The sequence below is a fragment of the Elephas maximus genome, chromosome 17 (assembly GCF_024166365.1).
Source record: "Elephas maximus indicus isolate mEleMax1 chromosome 17, mEleMax1 primary haplotype, whole genome shotgun sequence".
NCBI lineage: Eukaryota > Metazoa > Chordata > Mammalia > Proboscidea > Elephantidae > Elephas > Elephas maximus.
Window position 1 is genome coordinate 10,186,704 of NC_064835.1, and position 25,111 is coordinate 10,211,814.

Genomic DNA, 25,111 nt, shown 5'->3' on the forward strand with positions numbered 1-25,111 from the left:
CATGAGAGACTCCCTGCCCCATGCTCCTACCCCTACCCAAATGCCCCAAACCCATCGCTGTCATGTTGGTTCCGATGCATAGCGACCCTACAGGACAGGGTAGGACTGCCCCGTAGGGTTTCCAAGGCTGTAATCTTTCCAGAAGCAGACAGGCACATCTTTCTCCCACAGAGCACCTGGTGGGTTCAAACTGCCAGCCTTTTAGTTAGCAGTCGAGTGCTTTAACCACTGAGCCACCAGAGCTCCTTCCTATCCCTACGCCCACCCCTAAATCAAGAGAAGGGACTGGTGTCTCAGGGAAAAAGCAGGCTTCTTGGAGCGGGAGGTGATGGCGGGCCACAGGGGAACAGCGGGGAGCTGATGGTGGCTCAGCGTCTGCCCAGGAATGTGAGTCCAGGGTTCACTAATATGACATCACCCACGAACAAGTAGCCACGAAGACCACAGTCATCAAACACACACACACAGAGACACATCACAGGAGTGGACGAGACCGCAGGCTGGGGACAGGGAGGCAAGTGGTGGGTGCATCGTTACATTGAGGACTGGTGTTAGAAAGGATTGGGGGCACAGGGGACACACGAGTTCTTGGCTTCTCCTGGGGAAAGATCTGTTGCTGAAGTGGCTGGTTCTCTGAAGCATCAACAGGTACTGGAGGCTGAGGAGGAAGTTGATTTAAATTAAAAAATAAAACTTTGGCTCATCTCAGGAATCCTCACTTACTTCCCTCCCTACCTTTAGCACAGCCCCTTTTCCCACTGAAACTCTGTTCTAAGCCCCCTGCGCCTAGTGAAGCCAAGGAACAGGGATGGCCCACAAGTCTGCGGGGAGAGGAGATGAAGGCGTAGGAGCATGGTGGGCCTCAGGGGAGGGGCTCTTCCAAGGCTGGGACCTGGTAGACATTAAACTTGGGCTTTCTATTTGAGGTCATCTCAGTATTTGCTCACAGTCCTGAGACCTAGGAAAAAGGGGTTTCTGAAGAAGCCCTGTTGTTCACACACCCACACATTAAGTGCTATGGCTGCTAACCAAATGGTCAGCAGTTCAAGTCCGCCAGGCGCTCCTCGGAAACCCTATGGAAGCCCTGTTGTTAGCTGCTGTTAAGTCAGCTGTTAACTCATGGAGGCCCCATGCACAATGGGATTGGATCATTGTGACCCAGTTTCCACTGGCTGATTTTTGGAAGTAGATTGCCAGGCCTTTCTTCCTAGTCTGTCTTGGTCTGGAAGCTTTGCTGAAACCTGTTCAGCATCATGGCAGCACGCAGCCTTCACCGGCAGACAAGTGGCGGCTGTGTATGGGGCGCATTGGCCAAGAACATAAGCCAGCTTTCCTGCGTGAAAGGCAAGAATTCTACCACTGAACAACCACTGTCCCCCAGGAAGCCCTAGTTTAAAAAAAACATGAAAAAGCAATACCTAGCTCAAGGCTACCTTCCTTGAGAAAACTTCCCACTCCAGTTCCACAGGGTCTCAGTCTGATCTGCCAGCTTTGATGAGTAGACATGAAGCTATCAGATGTAGGTACCTGCATCCTAGGCTGGGTTCTACCATCATCACAACTTAGGCAAGTCACTCACCTTCCTGAGCTCCATCCCAGAAGAGGGATATAATGAGCCCTGCTCTGCCCACCCCCAGCTGTTACGAGGATATAAGAGCCCTTGGAAAACAATGAATGTGCTACGAAAGCACATGGGATTATTACAATCACAGTAAAAGCTGGTCAAACAAAGATCAGATATTTTATCATCCAGGAATCTCTTAATTCACAATTTAGAATAAAGTTTTATATCTGTATAACCCAAAACCCACTGCCATCGAGTTGATGGCGACTCATAGTGATCCCACAGGGTTTCCAAGGCTGTCAATCTCTACAGAAGCAGACTGCCACGTCTTTCTCCTGTAGAGAAGCTGGCGATTTCGAACCAACAACACTTCAGTTAGCAGTTGATTGCTTTAACCACTGTGCCACCAGAGCTCCTTATATACTTGTATATTACACCTTATTTTATGCAAAAAAGAAAAAAAAAAAAGGCAGAAATAAGTTGATAGAAGACTGATCCCCTGCCCCTGCATATTCCAGGGTGGTACAAACAGCTAAGGTGCTTGGCTGTTAACCAAAAGGTTGAGGGTTCAGCTTCACCCAGAGGCACCGGGAAAAAGGCCTGGGGATCTACTCTTGAAAAATCAGCCACTGAAGTCCCTGTGGAGCACAGTTCTGCTCTGACACACGTGGGGTCACCAGGAGTCAGAATCAACGTGACAGCAACCAGCGGTCATATTCCAGAACATGTCAGAAAGTCAGACAAGAGAAGGGAGATGAACTGAAAAGGGCACTAAAGCGTGGCCAGAATCCCTGAGCTCAAGTTCCAGTCTGTCTATGTGGCTAAACATCATCTGAACTCCGTTTCTTCATCTATAAAATGGGGGATAAACCCCACCTGTCCTACTTCTTTAAGTTCCTGCCAGGCTTAAATGTACGTCACAAAGATTAAGTGGCTCTGGGAGAAAACACCTGGCGAACCGCTTCCGTAAAGATTACAGCCTAGGAAACCCGATGGGGCAGTTCTATTCTATCACAATGAATCACTCTGAGTCAAAAATCGACTGGACAGCACCTCACAACAAGGCATTCAACCGTTATTACACTCCCGTGCCCATGGCAATGAACAATGGAAACAGACGCTAAATCAGGGAACCTAAATGCTGATAACTAATAACACTGGTATGGGGCGGGGGGGGGGGGCGGGGGGTGAGTCATTATATCATTCTCCCAGCTTTTGTTTAGGTTTAAAGTTTCATAATAAAACGTTCAAAAAAAAAAAAAAAAAAAAGTGGTCCTAAAGTACTTCCTGAATCATGACTGAAAGCCATCACCTGAAGGGTAGTTCACTAATTCTAATGCTCTCCCAAGTCAGGCCCCTGTGGCACCTAGGATGACACCCTACCACCGTGTCCACTGCTTTGTGTGGAGGACCAACTCCTCGGCTGTTTGCTGGGCGCATATACAGGACGCCTGGGGCTTGTCTGGTCCTGAGCTGTATCATTGCCCCCTTCAGACATAAAAACCAAAAAAAAAAACTAAACCCATTGCTGTTGAGTCGATTCTGACTCATAGCGACCCTACAGGACAAAGCAGAACTGCCCCACAGGGTTTCCAAGGAGTGCCTGGTGGATTCGAACCGCTGACCTTTTGGTTAGCAGCCACTATACCACCAGGGTTTCCTTTCAGACATATCAAACCAAAAAAACCAAACCCGCTGCCGTCGAGTCGATTCCAACTTATAGCTCATTTCTGCTTTCTTTTTTCCCATAAAATAAAGTATAATATACAGATATATACCTTTATCTGAAATTGTAAATTAAGAGATTCCTGGATGAATCCCAGTAAGAGCTGTGCTTGCTGCAAAAGCCAGCCCAAAACTTCCCACACCTGGCTGATAGGGCCTCCTCTAGCAATGGCCCAGACCTTGTCGAGGATAGTGATGGTGACAGGGAAAGATCCAGGAAGAAAGCCTCTCACCTCCCCATCCGAGGGCCACACTTCAGTTCTCCGCTTTCTGGGGCTCCGTTGCTAGAAAGAAAATCAGGACAGATTGTAGAAAACAGATCCCTTACTGCAGAGGGCCACCCCATGGCAGCTGTGCCAATGCCAGACTCTGGGGGAGCTTAACCACAGTGGGCCGCCCCACGGCAGCTATGCCAGTGCCTGACTCCGGGGGAGCTTGACCACGGTGGGCCACCCCCACAGCAGCCATGCCAATACCTGACCCTGGGGGAGCCAAGGGATTCAGAGTCAGACAGGCCTGGGGGCTGGACCTTACCCTACTGCTCGTGGGTGACAGGAACTGAGCTCCTCAGCTGTAAACTGTGGAGAGTGATGGCCACCTTATGAGGCCATGCGCAGGTTAAACATGATGTGGCCTGTCACACACTGCACGGTGCCTGACTCAAAGCAGGTGCGCAGTCAACAGTGGCTGTCACTGGGAGTTTGGGGGTGTGAGGATGGTAATGCACTGAGGTCCTGGGGACCTCTCTCCTGGCACTGTGGGAACATGTCTGGCTGGCTCTAGGAAGGCTAAGGTACCTTGGTGACAGTCCCGTCCCCAGCCATACAAGTACCCTCTCCTACTCCCTCAGTCCCTCTGGGCAGGTGGCCATGGGGAGTTACCATTTGCAGTGATGAGGTTCTCCACCTGGGCCTCCTCATCCCCTGGAGCCCTGTGAGAAGAGACACAGCCTCGTCAGAGATGCCCAGGGAAGACCATGGCTGGGACAGGGCCACGTGATCAGTCTCAAGTCACCTGAGGGGCTGGAGCACGCTCTACCATGGGCACAGGAGCAGAGGGAGGAGCGGGGCTGAAGGGGCCCGTCAGCAGGAACTCACAGCATCCTTCAATGTCAGCCCCCGAGAGAACCGAGTACTGGGAAGGGGTGGCCTACGGCCACATGGGGGCTCAGGTCGTGTGGGTGTGACCTTTATGGGGTGTGACCTTTATGCAAGGGAGAGGGAGAAATGAAAGGGGGTCCAAGTTTCTACTCAGCCCCAAAAGCAAAATGAACAAGTGGCGAGCAGGGACCGTGCCCCAGTCCTACAGAGAGGGGATGAACATCAAGGGAGGCCACACAGCCCTCTGCTGCTCTGCAGACAAGGTTCCAGGACCTTCTTACCCACCCGTTTCCATCAGGAGAGTCAGAGATGGGCTAACTCTCCATGTTTTGACCTTTCCTTTGCCCCAAAGTCTGCCTGACAGTCCTCAAACTTCTACCCCTACCATCTACAACACACACCCTCTTTCTGAGACAAAAATCCAAGAGGACGCCCACTGGGAGCCACACAACACGGGCCCGTCCATGTCCCCTCCTAGTGTCACCCCAGATGTCCACAGCCACGGCGCCTTACCGGGGCTTCTGACTGAAACTGCACTTGCACCTCCGACCTGAAAGGCAAAGAAACCACGCAAGGTCAGGCTGCTGGTTGCCCCGAGTCTGTGTAGTCCTGTGACTGTGGAAACGGCACCCCTGGAGCTGCACAGGTTTATGCGGCAACCCTGTGTGGAAGTAGAGGCCTCAGGAGGACAAGGTGGTACACTGGACAGCTCTGGGGGTTACACCGCCACAGGCTGCGTGATTGTGAAGGTGCCGAGGGCTCTGTGCAGACCAGGGTCACGTGGAGAAACCAACTCAAGACTTATCCTGCAGGGCACCCCAAGGACAGTACCTCCCACCCATCTCCTGTGGCTCCCCACTCATGCCCTGCTGGATACGGCACCCAGAGGGCTCACCCTGCCCATCTTATCTGGGCTTCCCTTCACCCAGCATGTGTTCTGTTCCTGTTCCACTGTTTTACTGAGCACTCAGTATGTGCCCAGCACTGTGTCAGGACCTAGAGATACCACGGAGGACAGATAGGCTCATTCCCTCTCCAGAAGAGATTATAGCCAAGCTCTTACACTGTTCACCCACTTAGCAGCCTCAGTCATTACAGAGCGAGCAAAAGAACAATCACACTTACTCAGGATAAGGAGGACCCCCACCGAGAAGAGAACCACGGCGAACACCAGGCCCCCGATCCTCAGGGTCTGATAGTCTGCCAATGGAACCAAGGATGAGAGATGGAAGAAGGGAGGAGCCAGAGAGAGCCTGTCTGTCCCTCCCTTGGACAGAATGTACCTCCCTGCATGCACCCTCACCCTCACGTCTCTCCACCCAGGGGTGCCTCCACCGCTCACCATAATGAAAAGGGTCCGTTTCTTTCTCCTGCTCAGTTGCTGCAAACAATAAACAGACACGGTCAGGAGGAAGACAGCCACTTCTACGCCTACATCCTGGTTCCCAACTCCCTTCCCTTGCCTCACAGATCCACCCCCCATAAAGGGATTCCTGGGAAGTGGGCCCAATAAGCACAGTCACCTAGAAAAGCACCGGAGGGTGGGCCTGCTGTCAGGCCCCACCTGCGAGCCGAGGACAGGCACGGCTCAGAGCCCCAGCAGAGACCCTGCTTGCACAGCACATCAGAGCACATGTCGCCCCCAAAGGCAGGGGTGGTTATCCTCTTGTTACAGACAAGGAAACACGAGCTAAGGAAAGACAAGCAGCTTGCATCGGGCGAAAGTTGCTTTATTACGATTCTGAGCCTGATGTGCAGGTCTGACGCCCAAGGGTCAGGTCAAAAGTAGGACCCCCAACCCTAAATGTCTCAAAGGGCCAGCAGCTTCGACCAGAAAGGGCTGTGACCGGATCTTGCCCTAGCCAGCTCGTAGAGGGGCACTTACCACTGGCCAGGACCGCAGAGGCCAGAAGGCTGCATAGAAAGACCAGCACCACCTCCATGGCGTCTGGGGACAGAGGGAGGAAAAAGAGTCTCTGGATAGGAGACCCCCCACCCAACCACCAGCCTAACCAGGGTGGAGTGGGATTCCCCAGCTCTGCTGTCTATGTGAGAGTTCGAACCACCACCAAAGCAGAGGCAGCTGACATGTATCAAACTTTCACAATGTTTTGCATGCATTAATTCAATTCATACACTTGAGTTAATACTACGAGCAGGCACTGTTACTAACTTCACTTTGCAGGTAGAGAACTTAAAGCTTAGAGGTTAAATAACACCCAGGATAGTGAGTGGCAGAGCTTAGATCCCAAGCCAGCTCTGTAACCCCTCCGCCACACTGCCTGTCTGGTGCCAAAGCCGTAAGGACCTTGGGGATGATCTCATCTGGGCCCTTCTCTCCAGGCCACCCTCTGTGGCCAACCCTTGTTCATTAAGATGTCTAGGACTTTCTGGCCTGGCTCCCCACAGCCAGCATGTACCGTCAGAAACTCTTGTTCATGTCCAGATTAAATGGGGGGCCGGTAAACCCACAACCTGCTAATCTAGTCAGCCAGATGGAGGGAAGCTTACTGTTTACTGTACTCTGTGTGGTAAGCCCTGTTCTCCCTGAAGGTCCCCTCACACCCTCATGGCTACGGCACCCAAGTCAACTCTTCCACAATCCTCCAAGAGCCTCCAGCAGAAGAGGCGGTTAAACAAAGGGAGCTCAGAGATAGGGTTCTCTGAGCTTCAACACCTGGCCGCACCTTCCCCAGAAGATACCCAAGCTCTGTTCATGAGTTCAAGTCCCTGGTCTCGGGTGGGGGCCCCAGGTGGGCCATCTGGGTGGAGGCAGAGGTAGGACCAGTTGGTCCCTCTGAGAGACAAATTTTGGGGGAGTTACACACACCTCATGGCTGGAATTAGATATGTAAAGAGCCAGAGAGGAAAAGGCGGAAGGAACCCAAACCAGGAAAGCCCCAAACCCTTTGTTCTTTTCCAAGTGGGGTGGGTCTGGCAGTGGCCTGAACCCCTGAATACAGGTCTAGTGGTCAGGACCACGCAGGGCTTGCTCTGAGGGGTCACCCACATTGTTTTCACCAGGGCTTCAAACAGGGCTATTCCAGTTTGTACCCTTGCTGAGAATTTGCATGTGTAATAAGTTCCCAGGAAGTTATGCCTAAGAATCACCCAGGGATCTTGTTAAAATGTAGATTCTGATTCAGTATATCTGGGGTGGAAATAAAAATTCTCAGCAGGGAACTTGTTAGGGATGCAAACTCTCAGCAGGGGTTCGAAGTGGGTTTTCCCAGGCCCCAGAGGTGTCTGGATTAAGTAGCAACTGTTGCTCTTCACCCTTCAGCCACCAGAGGTCAGAACAACCACGTCCAGAGCCAGGCCCAAGGCACAAACCTTGGGCTCAGAGGAGCAATGCAAAACGCGTTTTTCGAAAAGCCTAAAAAGTAAGTTGCTTTTAAGGCTATTCAATATTTTTATTTCTTTTAATTTTTGCATTACATTTTATATGTATACAAATATGTAATACATACGTATCTTTCATTATATGTTACGTATATTTGTATATGTATAAAATATAACGCAAAACACACACACAATGAAAGACATGCTACATATCTGTATCCATGCAGAATATAATGCCAATGAGATAAACACCCATAAGCATCTACTTTAAGAACTAAAACTTCACAAGTAATGCTGTACTTGCCGATATTTTCCTCCAGTCCCTCCCCCTCCTTCCCTCCTAGAGGTAGCCAGTATTATAAAAATATATATTTTTAAGTATTCCCTCATATTTATTTTAAAGAAATTTTTTTACTAAGACATATTTCACATGCCACGAAATTCACCATTTTAAGTGGATTTTAGTATATTCACAAAGTTTTGCTCTCATCCAAAACCAAAAACCAAACCTGTTGCTGTAAAGTTGGTTCTCATGACAAAGTAGAACTGCTCCATAAGGTTTTAAGGTTTTCTTGGCTGTAATTTGTACAGGAGATTGCCAGGCCTTTCTTCTGTGGCACCCCTGGGTGGGTCCAAACCACCAACCTCTAGGCTAGTGGTCAAGCGCAAACCATCTGCACCATCCAGGGACCTGAGCTTCCCATCAGCAGTTTACAGGACACTTTCATCACCTCAGAAAGAAGCCCCATACTCATTAGCAGACACTGCCCATCTCCCCCTCCCTCCAGCCCCTGGCACCCAGTAGTCTACTTTCTGTCTCTGTGGATTCGCCTCGTCTGGACTTTTCATATAAATGGGATCACAAAATATACAGCCTTTTGCATCTGGCTTTCACTTAGCATTCTTTTCAAACTTCATCCACTTTGTAGCCTGTATCAAAACTTCATTCCTTTTTTATAGCAGAGCAATATTCTCTTTTCAAAAACACATTTACCACATGGATATGAAAATATAAATAATATATTGTTCAATGTAGCTGTTTTGATTTGTACATGGGGTTGCCATGAGTCAGGGCTGACTTGATGGTAACAACAACAAATAGTAATCTTGCCATGTGGCAGCAGAAGCGTCTCCCTTCTTTTTCTGTTCTTCCTCCTCCTCCTTCAGGAATGTCTTCATATATAACACACACGCATATATAGGATTTTCATGGGCATTGCAAAGGATCTAGTTATAGAAAAATAACTTCGGGAGAACTGACATTTTCTGATTTTGAGTTATCCTAACCCTAATACAATCACACACATCTTCTGTTAGATTTATTCCTGTTGTTGTTGTTGGGTGCTGTCAAGTCAGTCCTGACTCACAGCGACCCTCTGTACAACAGAACGAAACATTGCCCAGTCCTGTGCCATCCTCACAATTGCCGCTACGCTTGAGCCCACTGTTGCAGCCACCTTGTCAATCCATTTCGTTGAGGGTCATTCTCTTTCTCACTGACCCTCTATACCAAGCAAGATGTCCTTCTCCAGGGACTGATCCCACCTGATAACATGTCCAAAGTATGTGAGACGCAGTCTCGCCACCCTTGCTTCGAAGGAGCATTCTTGCTGTGCTTCCAAGGCAGATCTGTTCGTTCTTCTCATAGTCCATGGTATATTCAGCACTCCTCTCCAATACCTGAGTCGGAATCGACTCGACAGCAACGGGTTTGGTTTGGTTTTTCGTTCTTCAACACCACAATTCAAAGGCATCAATTCTTCTTCATTCTTCTTTATTCATCGTCCAGCTTTCACATGCCTATGAGGCAACTGAAAATACCATGGCTTGCGTCAGGCGCACCTTGGTCTTCAAGGTGACATCTTTGCTTTTCAACACTTTAAAGAGGTTTTTTTTTTTGTAGCAGATTTGCCCAATGCAAGGCATCTTTTGTTTTGACTGTGGATGCAAGTAAAATGAAATCCTTGACAACTTCAATCTTTTCTCCATTTATCATGATGCTGCTTTTATGGTCCAGTTGTGAGGATTTTTGTTTTCTTTATGTCGAGGTGTAGTCCATACTGAAGGCTGTGGTCTTTGATCTTCATTAGTAAGTGCTTCAAGTCTTCTTCACTTTCACCAAGCAAGGTTGTGTCATCTGCATAATGCAGGTTGTTAATGAGTCCTCCTCCAATCCTGATGCCCCGTTCTTCTTCGTACAGTCCAGCTTCTCGTATTATTTGCTCAGCATACAGACTGAATAGGTATGGTGAAAGAATACAACCCTGGCGCACACCTTTCCTGACTTTAAACCACTCAGTATCCCCTTACTCCGTCCGAACAACTGCCTCTTGATCTATGTAAAGGTTCCCCATGAGCACAATTAAGTGTTCTGGAATTCCCATCCTTCACAATGTTAACCATAATTCGCTATGATCCACATAGTCGAATGCCTTTGCATAGTCAATAAAACACAGGTAAACATCCTTCTGGTATTCTCTGCTTTCAGCTAGGATCCATGTGACATCAGCTATGATATCCCATTATTACCTTATTCCTAGGTATCTTATAATTTTTATTACTACTTAAGTGCTAACTTATGTGTGTGTGTTCTAATTTTTGCCGGTATAGAAAAAAGCAACTGATTTTTATGTACTGATCTTAAATCCAGTAATCTTGCTAAACTCTCATTATTTCCAATAATTTACCTGTAGATTTTCTTTGTAGACATGTCCTCTGTAAATGATGCAGGATTGTTTCTTTCCAATTCTTATACTGCTTAATTCTATTTCTTGTCTTAACTCCCCTTGATAGGACCTCCAGTAAAATAAGGGGTAACAGTGGTAAGGGACACACACATCCCCCCTGGTTTTATTCCTGATTTTAAATGGAGTGCTTCTAGTAATTTAGAAGTTCTCCTCTAATCCTAGTTTTCTGAGAGGCTTCTGTTTTCATTAATTATGAATGAGTGTTCTGTATCTACTGAGATCTTACGCTTTTTCTCCTTTAGTCTATCAATGAGGTAAACTATACATATGGATTTTCTAATTCTAAACCATCCTTGCATTTCTGGGGCAAACAATTAACACTCTCAGCTGTGAACTGAAAGCTTAGATGTTTGCATCCACCCCAACGTGCCTAGGAAAAAAAGGCCTGGTGATCTACTTCTGAAAATATCAGTCGTTGAAAACCCCATGAAGCACATTTCTACTTTGACACATATGGGGTCACCATGAGTCTATGGCAACTTTTTTTTTTTTAATAAACTCCTGGGTTTGGTTTGCTGATATTTAGGATTTTTGCCTCAGTGTGCATGAGTGAGACTGGGCTATAAGTGTGATTTTACTGTGTTGGCCTTGCCTGGTTTGGGTATCATGACAGTACTAGCCTCACAGAACAAGTATGCCCTCTCTGGCTATTCCCTGGAAGAGTTTGCAGAAGATTGAAATAATCTGTTCTTTGAAAATTTGGTAAAAGTAACCTGTGAAACCATCTGGACTTGGTGTTTTCTTTATGGGAAGACTTTTAAATTGCCTGTTTAATTGATGAACGGTCATGGCACTCTTCAGATTTCTATTTCTTCCTCAGTACATTAAGGAAGTCATGATTTTATACAAAATATAATTTCCTGCTTTCAAATTTATTACCATAGTTGGGTTTTTTTTTTTTTTTAACATCTTCATGTATTACTATTTTAATTTCTGCCGGATCTGTAGGTATGTCCATTTTTCATTCCTAATATTGCTTGCGACAACTGCTTCTATTCTCCATCAGTATCACCAGAGGTTTATCAATCTTTTCAAAGAGCCAATTATTGCCTCTATTGATCTTCTTTATTGTATGTTTCAAGTTTGCATCTTGCCCTTGTACATTCTTTGGGCTTATTATATTGTTCTTTCTTTATGTGTATCTTATGTTGGATACCTAATTCATTAATTTCTTGTTTTCTAATATAAGCATTTAAGACTATAAATTTCTAAGTGCCACTTTTGCTCCATCATACAGGTTTTCCCATTATGACTTTTTAAAATTTCTGTTCTTAGTAATTTTAACTTCCACTATAATTTCTTATTTGACTCATGCTTTATTAAGAGTTATGTTTTTAAAATTTTCCAAATCTATAGGGTTGCTATGAGTCAGAAGTGACTCGACTGCACTGGGTTTTTTTTTTTTTTATGGTGATTTTTAATTTACTTTTGTTATTGATTTCTAACTTAAGTGCACTGTGATCAGAGAATGTGCTCCATATTATACAGATGCCCTGATATGTACTGAGACTCTTTTATGGCCTATTTATTTAAGCACTTATGTTCCATGTATGCTTAGAAGATTGTGAATTCCTGAATTGTTGGGAAGGAAGTTCTATGTAAGTCCCAAATATTTTAAATTATTGTGTTGTTTACATTTTTATGTCCTTTCTATTTTTTTTTTTTTTTTTTTTTGAGATAGGTGCTTTGAAATTTACTACTACGAGGGAACATTTATAAATTTATCCCTGTGTTTTTTTATAATATTCTAACAGAAAGTTTAAAATTGTTATATTTTAGGAGTTGGATCTTCGAGGACTATGTAGTGATTTCTCTGTCTTAAATTCTATTTCACTTTCTACCTCTTTCTGTCCTTATGTGCTGCGTGTGTCCATTATAAACAGCAAAGAGCTGGAAATATTTTTTTAAAAAATCAACCTGATAGTCTCTATTATCTGCCAAGGTGATTATTGATGTATTTGGTCCTGTTTCTGCCATTCTCCCTCCTCCCCTCCCACTTTCCTTGTGCTTCTTTATTTTGACTTTATTTTTGGACTTTTTTTTTTTTCTTATTCATTTCCCTTTCTACTGGTTTAAAAATTATACAAGCGATTTCTAGCCTTCTAGTGGTTACCTTTGGAATTTTACGATGTGTATTCAATTTTTATTCCATTTAACAAAGACCAAAATGTCTAGTTAATAAGTATAATAGACAACAACAAAAAACCACTGCCATCGAGTCAATTCTGACTCACAGCAACCCTACAGGACAGGCTAGAACTGCCCCACAGGGTTTCCAAGGAGCGGCTCGTGGATTCAAACTGCTGACCTTCTGGTTAGCAGCCAACCTCTTAATCACTGCGCCACCAGGGCTCCAATAAGTATAATAGTTAGTAGATAATACCCTCCTTGAAAAATAGAATAGCAGAACTTTTTGATTCAAATCACCCCCCTCCTGATATATATGCTATTACTGTACAATAAAATTTCAGCCCTGTCTTTTATTTAATCCTACGATGTGGCTATTAGTATTTGTATTTCATGAAAACAATGTTTGTTTAGATTTATCCATGTGTGTAGAAGCCAGCCTAGAAGGTGGCATCCAATACCTCTCAGTGTTCACATCCTTGTATGGGCCCCTCCAACAATGTGCCAGGCTTGATCTGTGTGACCATGGAAGTGACAGAAGTGATGGTATGTCATAAAAGGCTTCTTTCTCTCTCAGATTGCTCTGGGGGGAGCTAGCTGTCATGTCTTGAGGATACGTAGGCACCCCTGTAGAGAAGTCCATGTGGCAAAGAACTGAGGGCCTCAGTCCAAAAGCCCGTGAGGTTTTAAGACCTGCCATGAACCACATGAGTGAATTTGGACGTAGAAGCCTGGAGCCTTCAGATGACTACCACCCTGCCTGACAGCTTGATGGCAACCTCATTGAAGATCCTGAGCAAGAACCACCCAGCTATGTTGTACCCAGATTCGTGACCCTCAGAAACTGGTGTGATAATAAATGTTTGTTGTTTTAAGCGGCTGAATTTGGGGGTAATTTGTTAAGCAGTAATAGATAACTAAAACAACATATTTACTAATTGATTTACTCCCCATTCTTTTTGAATTCTAGCCATCCTTCAAACCATTTCTTTATTCCTGAAGAACAGTTTAGAATTTTCTTTAATGAAAATCTATTTGCTTAACTGACAAATGTTTTCATTTCACCCTTGTGAAATGACAAACCTGAGGTGATCCCCAGTAATTCCCACCTTCCAGTGTTCAAGCCTTTGTATAATCCCCTCCCCTCAAATGTGAGAGGGCATAATGCCTCCTCATTATGTGATCCCACTCGATTTCTTCCAACATGTCCTACATAGTTATTTTATAACTTGTATCCGATATCCGATAATTCCAAAATCTTAAATCTTGGGGTCTGAATTTATTTGTTGTTTCTGTAGCTCTCAATCATAGTGGTTTTTATTTATTTATTTTTCTGTGTTTGGTAATCTTTGATCATGAGCTTCTATTTGCTCGATTTTAATATATGGAAAATCGGCAGTTCTAAAATGGAATGCTTTTCTCCAGAGAGGATTCATGTTTGCTTTATCTTGGAGCCTGAGGGGGTGCAGATACCAACTAAGATCACTTGAGCCCATTTTAAGGGTCCTGGACTGGAGCCCTGGTGGTCCGGTGGTTAAGAACTACGGCTGCTAACCAAAAAGTCAGCAGTTTGAATCCACCCGCCACTCCCTAGAAGCCCTGTGGGGCAGTGCTACTCTGTCCTATAGGATCACTATGAGTCGGAATCAACTTGACAGCAATGGGTTTGGTTTTTGGTTTGGGCTTAATGTGAGTCTCAGAGTTGGCTTCCCAATTTTGTTGAGTCTCCGGAATGCAGTGATGTCAATGAGCATCTGTTTTCAGTGGAGATCTGGCTTCACTCTGGTTACACTTCACGTAGGCAGTGCTAGTTTTATCTGATGGCTTTTGGCATTTTCAGTTTTGGGTAGTTTTTGGTGTGAGGGAGGTTATGGTAACAGGTGACTGGAAATTTCCCTTACTTCTTCTGAGTTAAACCCTGTAATAACAAACCTGGTTTACACAGGATCAAGTCTTTTGTAGTGGAAATTTCCTTCAATGTATCAGCCAACCACACTGCCTTAACTACATTTCTGTCAAACTATGTAATAAAATTAGTTCTGAGCACTTGCTATTTGCAAAACCTTTATGTTTCCTTGTTTGGGAGAGAAGGGGGCAGGTTTCCTGCTACTTCCCAGACTAAGTCCCATCTCCAAATTACATCTTCAAGTTCATTCTGCAGCTTGCTCAGTCAGTGGGCAGACTGGACTCAGGACCTGGAAAGAGTATGAAACTGGACAGTAAAATCTTCAAATCCTAAATTAGGTCATGAGGTGAATACTGGATCGGAGGTGACAGAGGAAGGACAAACGGGTCAGGCTTCTCAGAGTGGCCCCTTGACCAGCTCTAGCCAGGAGAGGGTTAGGCAAGTAGGGGCCCTCCTAAGAGTACGAAAGACACATGCCAAGGGTCTCAGGCTGCTGGGCACAATGGTCAGCAGCTCAGGTCACTGCTGCTCCTTCCCCTCATCTCCCCACAATCACCTCCATAGATGCTCAAGTTCAAAACAATTCCACAAACACTGCATTCCTAGAAAGAGCCATACTACTCTGGGTTGTGCAAGGTATAAACAGGTGAACAAGATACAGCCTTGGCTTCCAAGCTGATACAGGGTTTGAAAGCAAAGGGCTGATACGTTGGCAAATTTGAAGAGAGCTTCGCAAGAGGTAGAGACTCAATGCAGGAGAGTCCAGCAGGGCAAAAAGTGGCTTATTAGGGGAACCTGGGAAGTTTTCATGGAGGAGAAGACATTTCAATGGAACCTTGAAAACAGGACAGAATTTTGATAGTCAGGGATAGAGAGACAGAAAAGGAAGGCCACTCTGGCAGAGGAAACAGCATAAGCAAAGGCAATGAAGAGTGGAAAATGGAAAGCAGGAATGACAAACAGGATTCAGTTCAGGTTCAACTTCAGTTCAAGTTGAGTCTCAAGGCATTCCAATCCATTGGCAGTAGCAGCCTGAAGTGGCTTCCAAGAAGGATTCTGAATAAAGTTCAGCAGGAGGGAGTGTTTTCATCCACATTAGTAATGTTTGCCTAGCCCTGGAGGGGGTGTGGCACCAGTTTGAGTAAAGTGGGAGTCAGGGGTGAAAATTCCAGTAAGACAGCAGGAGTCAGATTGCAATGGGCTTTGAATGTCAAGTTAAGGAGTTAAGACCTGTCTTTGTATTCTAAAAATAACATTTCTGATCAAGTTACAGTGTGCTGAAGGAAACACTGTTATAGGTTTGAAAAGCCACCAATTCCCTACTCTTCAAGCTGCTGCCCTGGGCCTGGGCTACACCAGCCACACCTCAGCACAGGTCTCCTCAAGGGGCATCAGTCTCTTGACCCCTCAATCCATTTTAAAACATGTTTTATTAGTGGTGGTGCTGGCATGACCCTGAGCCCAGTGGCCAAGTAGACACACATACCCTCTGAGGGGACACAAAATGTCTTTGTCTCACTAGTGCATCCAGAAACTGTATCTCAGCTCCCCTTCCTCCTTCTGGCACAGCTTCCCCTCTACACATTCCCTTCTCTTGGGGAGGGAGGAGGCTGGGCTGCATGGGGCTGGCTTGCTGGCAGAGACAGGGCAGTGATACAGCTCATTTCCAGGCCACAAAATAGGTGGAAGAGCAGAGGAGGGGATCTTTAGGAGAGAGTGAAAAGCAAGGCAGAGCTGGGTAGATCTGGGAGCGAGGGGATCAGGAACGCTGCATTATCCTCAATGTGCACGTGTAGGGGGCCTCACTGTGAGGCCCACACCCCCTGCCTGGGGGTCTGAGGGCCTCAGGGCCTGAGGGCCTGGCTCCCTGGGATAGGGCACTTGAGAAATCATCAGGTGCTAGAGTGGGAGACTCTGGAGCCTCCTCACCCTCTTGCTCCCCAACTCTGTAACTCAGATCATTCTCCTCATGTGGAAAACAGGATCAATTCTGTTACTGCTTTCTCTTTAGTATATTATGGGTCTTTGGGTAGCGGAAAATGGTTCAGAGCTTGGCTACTAACTGAAAGGTTGGCAGTTCAAATCCACCCAGAGGCACCTTGGAAGAAAGGTCTGCACTGCCACCGAAAGCCCTCCAGAGCACAGTTCTGCTCTGACACACATGGGGTTGCCCTGAGTTGGAATCGACTTGATAGCAGCTGATTCGTTTTGGGTATATCATGAGAAATCATTAATAAGGTTTCCGCTCAGTTCTCTTCTCCCTTCCTGTTCTCATTCATCTCTGTATTGGTAAATAGCGGACGTTTTGGTTGGCAGCAGCATTTCCATGTTAATTTTTCTCTCTGATCTCCCTGCCGTTGGAGCAGTTGCTCTCAGCATGTACAAGAAAAAGCAATCAGAAGAGTTTCGGTGGCTATTCTTTCCATACTGAGTCACATAATTTCACGTTAATTGCTGGGTAAAAGCCGGTCGGAAAAAGAAGCCACTAGCTGATGATATAGCAACACGCTACGTTATTTTCGATTCCACACAGCAGTGAGGTAGATCAGAATGCCCAGTTTTTGTTGTTAAAAAACTCAGAAACAACCTCCCTTTAAAAGGCATAGGCTACAAATTACAGTGAACCTTCATCACCTCCCCCTTTTGCCTCTCTCCCTCCGCTCTCAAAACCTTGCTGTCCTTCCCTCCTAACCCACCTGTTTGCCTCCTTCAGACTCCGTCTGCTGAAAACAGGCCAGAGTGCTCACCAAGGCCTGAGTACTTGAGAAAGAAGAGATGAGGCCTCCACTCCAGGCAGGGCATACCGGAAGGGACCCTTCCTGGGGCCACAGAGCGCCTTGGCCCCGTTGTTGAGGCTACCTGGTTGCCCTGGATTATTACTGTATGCCTGGGGACACAATTTAGCCTGTGACATATTCAAATCTTCGCACTAAAGAACGCTGTTAAAATAAGTGTCAACTGTGTATAAATGAGGTATTAGCAGTATGTACAGTGGACCAGATGGAGTTAGAATCACAGAATGCCAGAGTGGATTAGAACGGCTGAGATCAAAGACTGAGGCTCAAGAGAAGTGATGTACCTGCTTCACCTAGGTAGTCAGGTGCAGAGTTTGGCTCAGAACCCACGTTTCAGCTCCTTCCTGCTGCTCTGGAGTGCTGGGATTGGGAGGTGGGCAGGCAGGGCTGGTGGAGAGCAGTGGCCACACAGGATAAGCAAGGAAGGCTGGAGGTAATTGGAGCCAAGGCAGAGGACAAGGGGGGCCGGGACAATGAGAGGAGGTGGGGAGGGAGCAACTGACAGAGGCTCCTCGGTTCACCACGAGAAGACAATCTCTGATTGGGGGCCGGTGCTGACTCCTGGGAAGGCGAGTGGTGGGATCATGTATTCTGACCTACCTCACTGCTGCACAGAATCAAAAATAATGTAGCATGTTGCTATATCATCAACTAGTGGCTTCTTTTTCCCTTTTACTTGAAGGCATCAAACCCAACTCACTTTTGCAGGAGCAGACAGATGATCAGAGGAGCCCTTTCCGGTTCTGCTGGCTGTGCTGTGGGTGAGCTTGGCACAGGTGCCTGTTACCGCAGCACACACCTGAGCAGTCTGAGGTTGGCCTAAGGGCTGAAAATTATCACGGACAAACTGGTCAGGTGTAGTGGCAGAGAGGCGAGTACTTCATATTTCTAAGCCATTAGTAAGTCTTACTGTTTGGGAAGAGAATAAAGGAGGGTGGTCTGAGGGACTTATGTTAGCAAGACCTTTTTGGAGAGAGCGGACTGGCCCTGAAGGCCTTGTTAGCCTTCAGATTCTATGTAAGGGCTGTGTGTGCACATTATAGGCGGTACCATCCATTCTCTACTACACACGCTAATGAGTGGGGTTTGGTGGTCAGTACAAAGTGGCAGACAAGGCCCAAACCCTGGGCTTGCTGTTGGGGTGCAGTTTTACTTTTACGGGAGTTTAGGCATCGTGATGGTTTCAGTGAGGCCTCAGTGCACCCCTACTCATCCACCCCTCACCTCACCACCACCTGTGTCTCCCTGCTTCCCCGCTGGGGTGAGCAGATGACCTTGGCGCCAAAACAAGCCACCTCTGTGCACACACAGCCACCCTTTTCCTCTGCAAACTGCTCGTTATCTTTCTGCTTCACATCTAAGATGTCTTGGCTTAAAGTCCTCTTGGGGTTTATGTGCAGGAGTGAAAAAGTAAGCAGGTTGTTCCTGGGTGGCACAAATGGCTATGTGTTCAGCTACTAACCAAAAGGTGGGAGGTTCGAATCCACCAGAGGCAACTCAGAAGAGAGACCTGGCAATCTGTTCCCGAAAGGTCACAGCCATTGAAAATCCTATGGAGCACAGTTCTACTCTGACATACATGGGGTTGCCATGAGTTGAAATCTACTTGCTGACAATTTTTTCTTTTTTTTTTTTTTTAAGAAAGCAAAGAACAAAGGGACTGTTATCTGCTTGACTGATCCATTTCTAGAAGAGCTCCAGAGGGGGCTCTTCTGGGGTCCTTCCCAGCTGACCCCAGCCTCCAGCTCCCCCTCAGTATCAGATCTGCTTTCAGGGATCGCTGCGTGCTGCCCCCACCTCGTGTCCTATGTGACATGCTTGTCAGGGACTGTATATGCGACATACACACAGTTGTAAGGACCACACTGTGGCCTCAAACGCACAACTTTGTGCCCTAAACTCTCTAACCGCTAAGGTCCTGGCCACAGTGACCCAGAGTTTCATCATCTGTTTTATGAAAACAGAGGATTAGTTCTTCTTCATCTCTGGCGTCTTTTGAGAAGCTTTTCGAAGCTCCCTTTCCTGGTGTAGCTACAAGATACAGCTCCATCCTCCCTGGATGGCAGAGCCTCTGTGCAATGCTGCCAGCCTAGGACAGTGGGCCCTGATTCCCAGGTCCTCCCACACACAGTGAAGAGGGCACCCTGGACCTCCAGGGCCAGAGAGCAAGGACCTCCTGAAGAGGGATGCTCAGGGTTGAAGCTCCTTGCAGGTTGACGGAGCCCACCCCGACCTACACTGCACACTTCCGGGGCCAGAAGCCCTGGACAAAACGTGAAAGGGAAGGTGGAGAGAAGACAAGTTAGTTTTCTAGGTGGAGAGAGTGGTGAGCTTGCTGGTAGGAAGTTGCTAGTGGTTGGGTGTTTGGGGGTGAGGGACAAAAGTCTGGCTGGAGCATAGACTCCAAAGAAGGACATGAGAAGAACTGAACATTCGAGGTAGAAAGCCCATATTTGAGGCCCAGACTAGCAGTCTAGATGGGGTACAAGAGGTGACAATAATAATCATGACAGACAACACAGGTCAGACACTATTCTTAGCGTTTTAAATACTTATTCTCATTTAACCCTTAGAAATAGCTTATCAAGTATGTGTTACCATCAAACTCATTTTATGGGTAAAGAAACTAAGGCAGAGAGAGAGGTCCTCTGGCAAGTGAGTGCTGGATTCCAGACGTCAACCCTGCTGTCTGTCCCTTTGTTGGAGGAAGAGTGGTCTTCCTGCCCGACACCCCAGAGGACAGCCCTCACCCACTCAGCAGTGAAGGGCATGATGACCCACCTGCACTGTGGCTCTCCAGAGGCTCCCCGTCTCCCCCAGGCACTGCTATCCTGTTTCTTTCTCCTACCCTAGCCCGGCAGGTAGGGCTGCAAGACTCAGCTGGCTCAGGGCAAGCTCTGAAAAGGGCCACAAGGAAGGGGTTAGGCTCTAGGTAAACATTTACCAACCAGGCTCCCCAACATCTCCAGCTTCATAAATACCAGAGAAAGAGAGACAGCAGGATGCACAGTCCCTGCCAGCTCACTCCTGAGAGAGAATTTATATTCCCTTGCTGCTTACCCTAGATGGTAATTTTTTAAAAAAAACAGATTATAGAATTGTGTACCTGATTAGGTCTGGGACGAGAGTATGGGGTGGGGCAGTGGGCAATCAACCAGTCCAGTCCCCTGCCCACTTTCCAAAGCTACTATAAGGGTCAAGGGAGATACTGCACTTGAAGGTTCTTTGTAAACTATAAAAAAATTAAAGCAGTGTGAAAACAATACCTAACATTTATTAGGCACTCATGCTAAGCCAAGTGCTGTTCCAAGTGGTTTACACATATGAACTCATTCAATCCTCACAGCAATCCTAGGAAGTGGCAATTATGATCATTCCCATTATACAGATGGGGAAATTGAAGCCAGGAAGGTTAAGTAACTTGCCCAAGGTCCTGGAGCTAGAAAGCAGCACAGTCAAGATTCAGATCCAAGCAGCCTGGCTCTGGAGTTCTTGCTCTGAACCACTCTGCTATCCTGCCTCTCTGCTACTTAGTGGCTTTGTGGCCTTGAGCAAGTCACTCAACCTCTCTGAGTCTTTGCTTCTGCAACAGCAAGATGAAGATACTAATATGCATCTCAGGAGTTGGGAAGATTAGATGAGGTAGCCCTTGTGTTGCGGCAATTATTGTCTCATTTGTCTGCACCCCTGGCTTCTGTGAGCTCTACTTCCTTTTGGAGACTTATTTTCCCAGACTCCAACCATGGTGGCCTCCTGGAGGCAGCCAACCACAGCCCCTCCCTTGTAGCTAAAAGGAATGAGTATGAGATGTCAGCCTTCCAGTAGGTGTTGTCACAGAAGAACCAGGGGAGGGAGGGCACATGCCAGCAGAAAAGCTTTGAAAAGAATGTGTGGGGGGAGTGGTGGGGGGACTGAGCTGCCAACAGCAGGCAGGTAAAGAGCCCAGCAGCAGGCAGAGAGAAGGAGGGAGAACAGAAGGGAGAGGGTCCTGGCTGGGTTCTCAAACTACAATTTGACTCTGTGAACCGGTAACTCCTGCCTTGCTAGACAACTGAGTTCCATCCCTGTCACTTGCAGTGAAGAGAGGTGCCACGTGGAAAGAGCTGAGCGCAATGCTCGCCAGTAGTGATTGCTTGTTGGGCATCAACTGTGAGTAGTATTGATACTATTATCATTCCCCGACTCTTTCCTCAACCTCCTCCTCCATTTTCTACCTTCTCCTGGAAGATAGGAAAGAGAGAGAGACAAGGACCAAGGAATGGGGTCCCAGTCACCTCCTCTCACTTCCCTTGCTTCCTGCTTTCATTGCGCTCTAGCCTGTGGAAGGCTCCAGCATACTTCCTGTGCTGACACAGGGCAGGAGGGGCCTCAGTCCACAGCTGACAGGGCAGAGCAGGGCTTGACAGATGAAAAAGGCTCCCCTGAGCCACTGCCTTCTCCGGCCTCAAGAAAAACAGTCTGCGTCATCCAGGGCTGCAGGCAGGTGGCATAGGGAGAGCACATCGGACGGGGCAGCTGGAGACCGGTGATATCCTTCCATGCCCCCACTATGAGACACAGAAGCAAGAAAAAGAGAACAGAGAAGATGACGCAGCAGAAGAGGAGAGAAACCCCAGAGGAAGAGAAACTGAAACAGGGAGGTGCCCAGAGAAGTGGGGAGAGGAGGGCAAAGCAAAAGAAAGAGGATGCAAGACCAAATGGAGGCTGGCAGAGGGGCAGGGGTCACGGCAGAACTGGGTGTGAGGGGCAGGGAGGGACGTAGGTGGCAGAGTAAGGACAGGTGGAGATGGCCCAGAGAAAAGAAAATCTGCTCTGGGGGAAACATTGGCAAGTCCCCACGCTGTTCTCCTCCCTCATAGCTCTAGCTGGGCCCTTGCCCCTCGGCTGCCCCATTGCCTCAACCTTGCCCCTGGGTGACCTAGCCACACACTGATGCTCTCAAGAGCAGAGAAAGGACAACGTGCCAGGGCTGAGCATGGTGTGGGGGGGGGAGCGGGGGAGTCAACAGACAGCTGCTCTTCCTGGGAGAAAACATCTCACCCCCTCCCCCTTGCTGCACGGGGCTGCCAATGGAAGACAGTGTCTCTGCTGTCCAGGCAGCCGCTTCCCAAGGGCCAGGAACCGTGCTGCCCCAGCCTGAGGTCCAGCCTTTGAGGTCTTTACCTCCCCCCTGCCCCCACACCTCTGGACAGCAGGCCCAATCTTCTTCCTTCCCCAGGGGCCCCTGCAGTGTGCCTCTCTAGGCAGGCTGGGCCCTGGAACACAGGCAGAGCTAAGTGGACTTCTGTGATGCTGGTCCTCTTGCTTCTTCAGGTTCAGAAGTCAGGGCCAGATGCAGCAGGACAGGGATTCTCAGCCCTCAGTCCTAGACCCTCCAGCGTGCCTGTGGCTGTCAGATGAGAGAGGGGAACCACTGTGTTTTGTATGTTCCACACCCCACTGTTCCTCTTCCCTGCCCATGTGTCTGAAGGACACGATGACTGTGACGATGTTAACACAAGCATTTTTAACACGAAGCATTTCTAAGATAACTTATTGAACAGGCAACTCCACAAGTATTAGCTCAAAGGATCTCACAACTACCTGTGATGTTGGTTACTACTGCCATTTTACAGATTAGAAAACGTGAGGCTCACAGTTAAGTTACTTGCCTAAGGTCCCACAGCTAACAATGGCATAGCTCCTGATTCCGTTATTCCAAATGCTATGCTCTTTCCACCCTTTGGTGTTGCCTTCCTGACAAGTGTGGTAATACACAGACTAAGAGAAATGACGGGTCCCTGGGTGGTGCAGAGAGCACTCATTGCTAACGGAAAGGTTGGAGGTTCGAGTCCACCCAGAGATGCCTTGGAACAAAGGCCTAGCAATCCGCTTCCAAAAAATCAGCCCTTGAAAACCCTATGGAGCACAGCTCTACTCTGACACACATGCGGTTGCCATGAATCAAAATAACTTGATGGCAACTGGCTTAAGGGAAATGAAAATGTTGACCCTGTTTCACAACCAAGTTGGGCTCATTTGATGGGGGTGTTCTTTGTCCCTGGTAGCATAGTGGTTAAGAGCTCGGCTGCTACCAAAAGGTTGGCAGTTCAGATCCACCAGCTGGTCCTTGGAAACCCTATGGGCATCTCTATTCTGTCCTATAGGGTGGCTGTGAGTTGAAATCAACTCAACAGCAACAGGTTTGGTTTGGTTTTGATTCTTTATCCAGGCTGGAGGAGAATAGCTATGGTGAGAATAACCAAAGCCACAGATAATCCAAAATCTAGCTTTATTTAATTTCGACATACATGTGTGATTTTCTTCCCTTCACAGTTATCCTTGCTCAACTCTGCTTCGCCCGCTGTGGCTGAGGTTGGGGTGAGGCGGCGACCCTGGAGCCTCTTAGGAGGAGAAAAGAGGGCTAGCATTATCTGTCAGCTGTTGTTGGACCCTGGCTGTCAGTTATGGCCCACGGCTCCCGGCTGAGCTTCAGCATGACGAAGGTCTTCTCATCTCCCTCCTCAGCCTCCACTTACCTCCTAGCAGCTATGGTGCCTGCTGCTCTCTGCCCAGCAGAACCATCTATGCTGGGAGCTGGACCACCTCCCAGGACCAGTTGTAGGGGATCCTGCCCATCGGAGCCCAGGTCACAGGGGATGCCAATACAGCTGCTAGCCCAGGGAATGGCAGCCTTTCGTGAGTGGGCTGCCAAGCTGAAGATCCCCTTTTTTCTGGTCTGGCTCAGGATTAGATTACAGTATAGAATTGAAATAAAGACCACCCCTACTCAAAAATACCTCCCCACCCCAACACTCTCTCAAGGACAGATTTTTAAAATTTCAAAAAAGGTTTCTTTTAAAAGGTAAATACTCCCAATCCTAACAGTCATTTATATCTTGACGTGAGTTTTGGAGCCCTGGTGCTGCAGTGGTTAGAAGCTCAGCTGCTAACCAAAAGGTCGGCAGTTTGAATCCACCAGCCACTCCTTGGAAACCCTATAGGGCAGTTCTACTCTGTCCTGTCGGGTCACTATGAGTCAGAACGAACTTGATGGAAAAGGGTTTGCGTTTTTCTTTTGGTGAGTTATTTAAATCAGATTGCTTTCCCTATGGCTGAGATCTGTGTGCATTAAGGTGGAGAAATTGGGAGAGAAAGAGACGGGTATTTTGGAACAGGGTATCATTTTGGAAAGAAAGGCACCATTGTCTTTCGGTAATCAAACCAACAAACATTTGTGGATTGCCTGCTGTTTTCCAGGCACTTTGCTCATGCCTGAGGGTACTGCAATGAACAAGACAGACGCAGTCTCTGCCTCACAGAGCTTAGAATATAGTGGAGTTAAGTGCTTCCTTCTCTCCCAGCCTCCACACTGTGTCTGTGGCAAAGTCCTAGCCACACTTCTACGACAGAGTAGAACTGTCCCATGGGATTTTCTAGGCTGTAATCTTTCCGGGAGCAGATAACCAGATTTTTTTCTCCTAGGGGGCCACTGGGTGGGTTCAAACAGCCAGCCTTTTGGATAGCAGCCAAGCGCTTAACCGTTGCACCACTGGGGTTCCTAGCCATGCTTACTCCTGTAATAATCTAAAATCTGGCCCTTCTCTTCCATTGCTGGCTCCAGTTCAGATCCTAATTGTTGCTCTCCTGAATTGTTGTAGTAGCTACGTAAAGGTCACCCCTCTTTAACCTCTTCCCTCAAATCGGTCCTGGACATTGACTGACAACCGCATGACTAATCTCCCTAAAGTGTATACTGATCACTTCTCTCCCAAACTCAACATATTCAGTGGTGCTTCAGTGTCTTATATAGTTTAAAAAAAAAA

The 25,111-nt window shown here is 47.3% G+C and overlaps 1 protein-coding gene across 3 annotated transcripts in view; it reads right to left on the minus strand.

The window, feature by feature from the left end:
• Positions 1-568: 568 nt before the first annotated feature.
• Positions 569-25,111, minus strand: part of FXYD6 (FXYD domain containing ion transport regulator 6) — a 34,996-nt gene continuing 10,453 nt past the window's right edge. The window contains exons 2-10 of one of the 3 annotated variants that reach the window (XM_049856694.1): positions 20,088-20,203; positions 18,007-18,132; positions 6,275-6,337; positions 5,732-5,770; positions 5,515-5,589; positions 4,903-4,939; positions 4,171-4,220; positions 3,523-3,573; positions 569-658 (exon numbers count right to left, since the gene is read on the minus strand). In XM_049856694.1, coding sequence (XP_049712651.1) covers positions 3,545-3,573; positions 4,171-4,220; positions 4,903-4,939; positions 5,515-5,589; positions 5,732-5,770; positions 6,275-6,332 — 288 coding nt within the window. In that variant the 5' untranslated portion in view covers positions 6,333-6,337; positions 18,007-18,132; positions 20,088-20,203 and the 3' untranslated portion in view covers positions 569-658; positions 3,523-3,544. The remainder of the gene's footprint in view (positions 659-3,522; positions 3,574-4,170; positions 4,221-4,902; positions 4,940-5,514; positions 5,590-5,731; positions 5,771-6,274; positions 6,338-18,006; positions 18,133-20,087; positions 20,204-25,111) is intronic. The other 2 variants (XM_049856695.1, XM_049856693.1) reach the window with 2 other exon arrangements.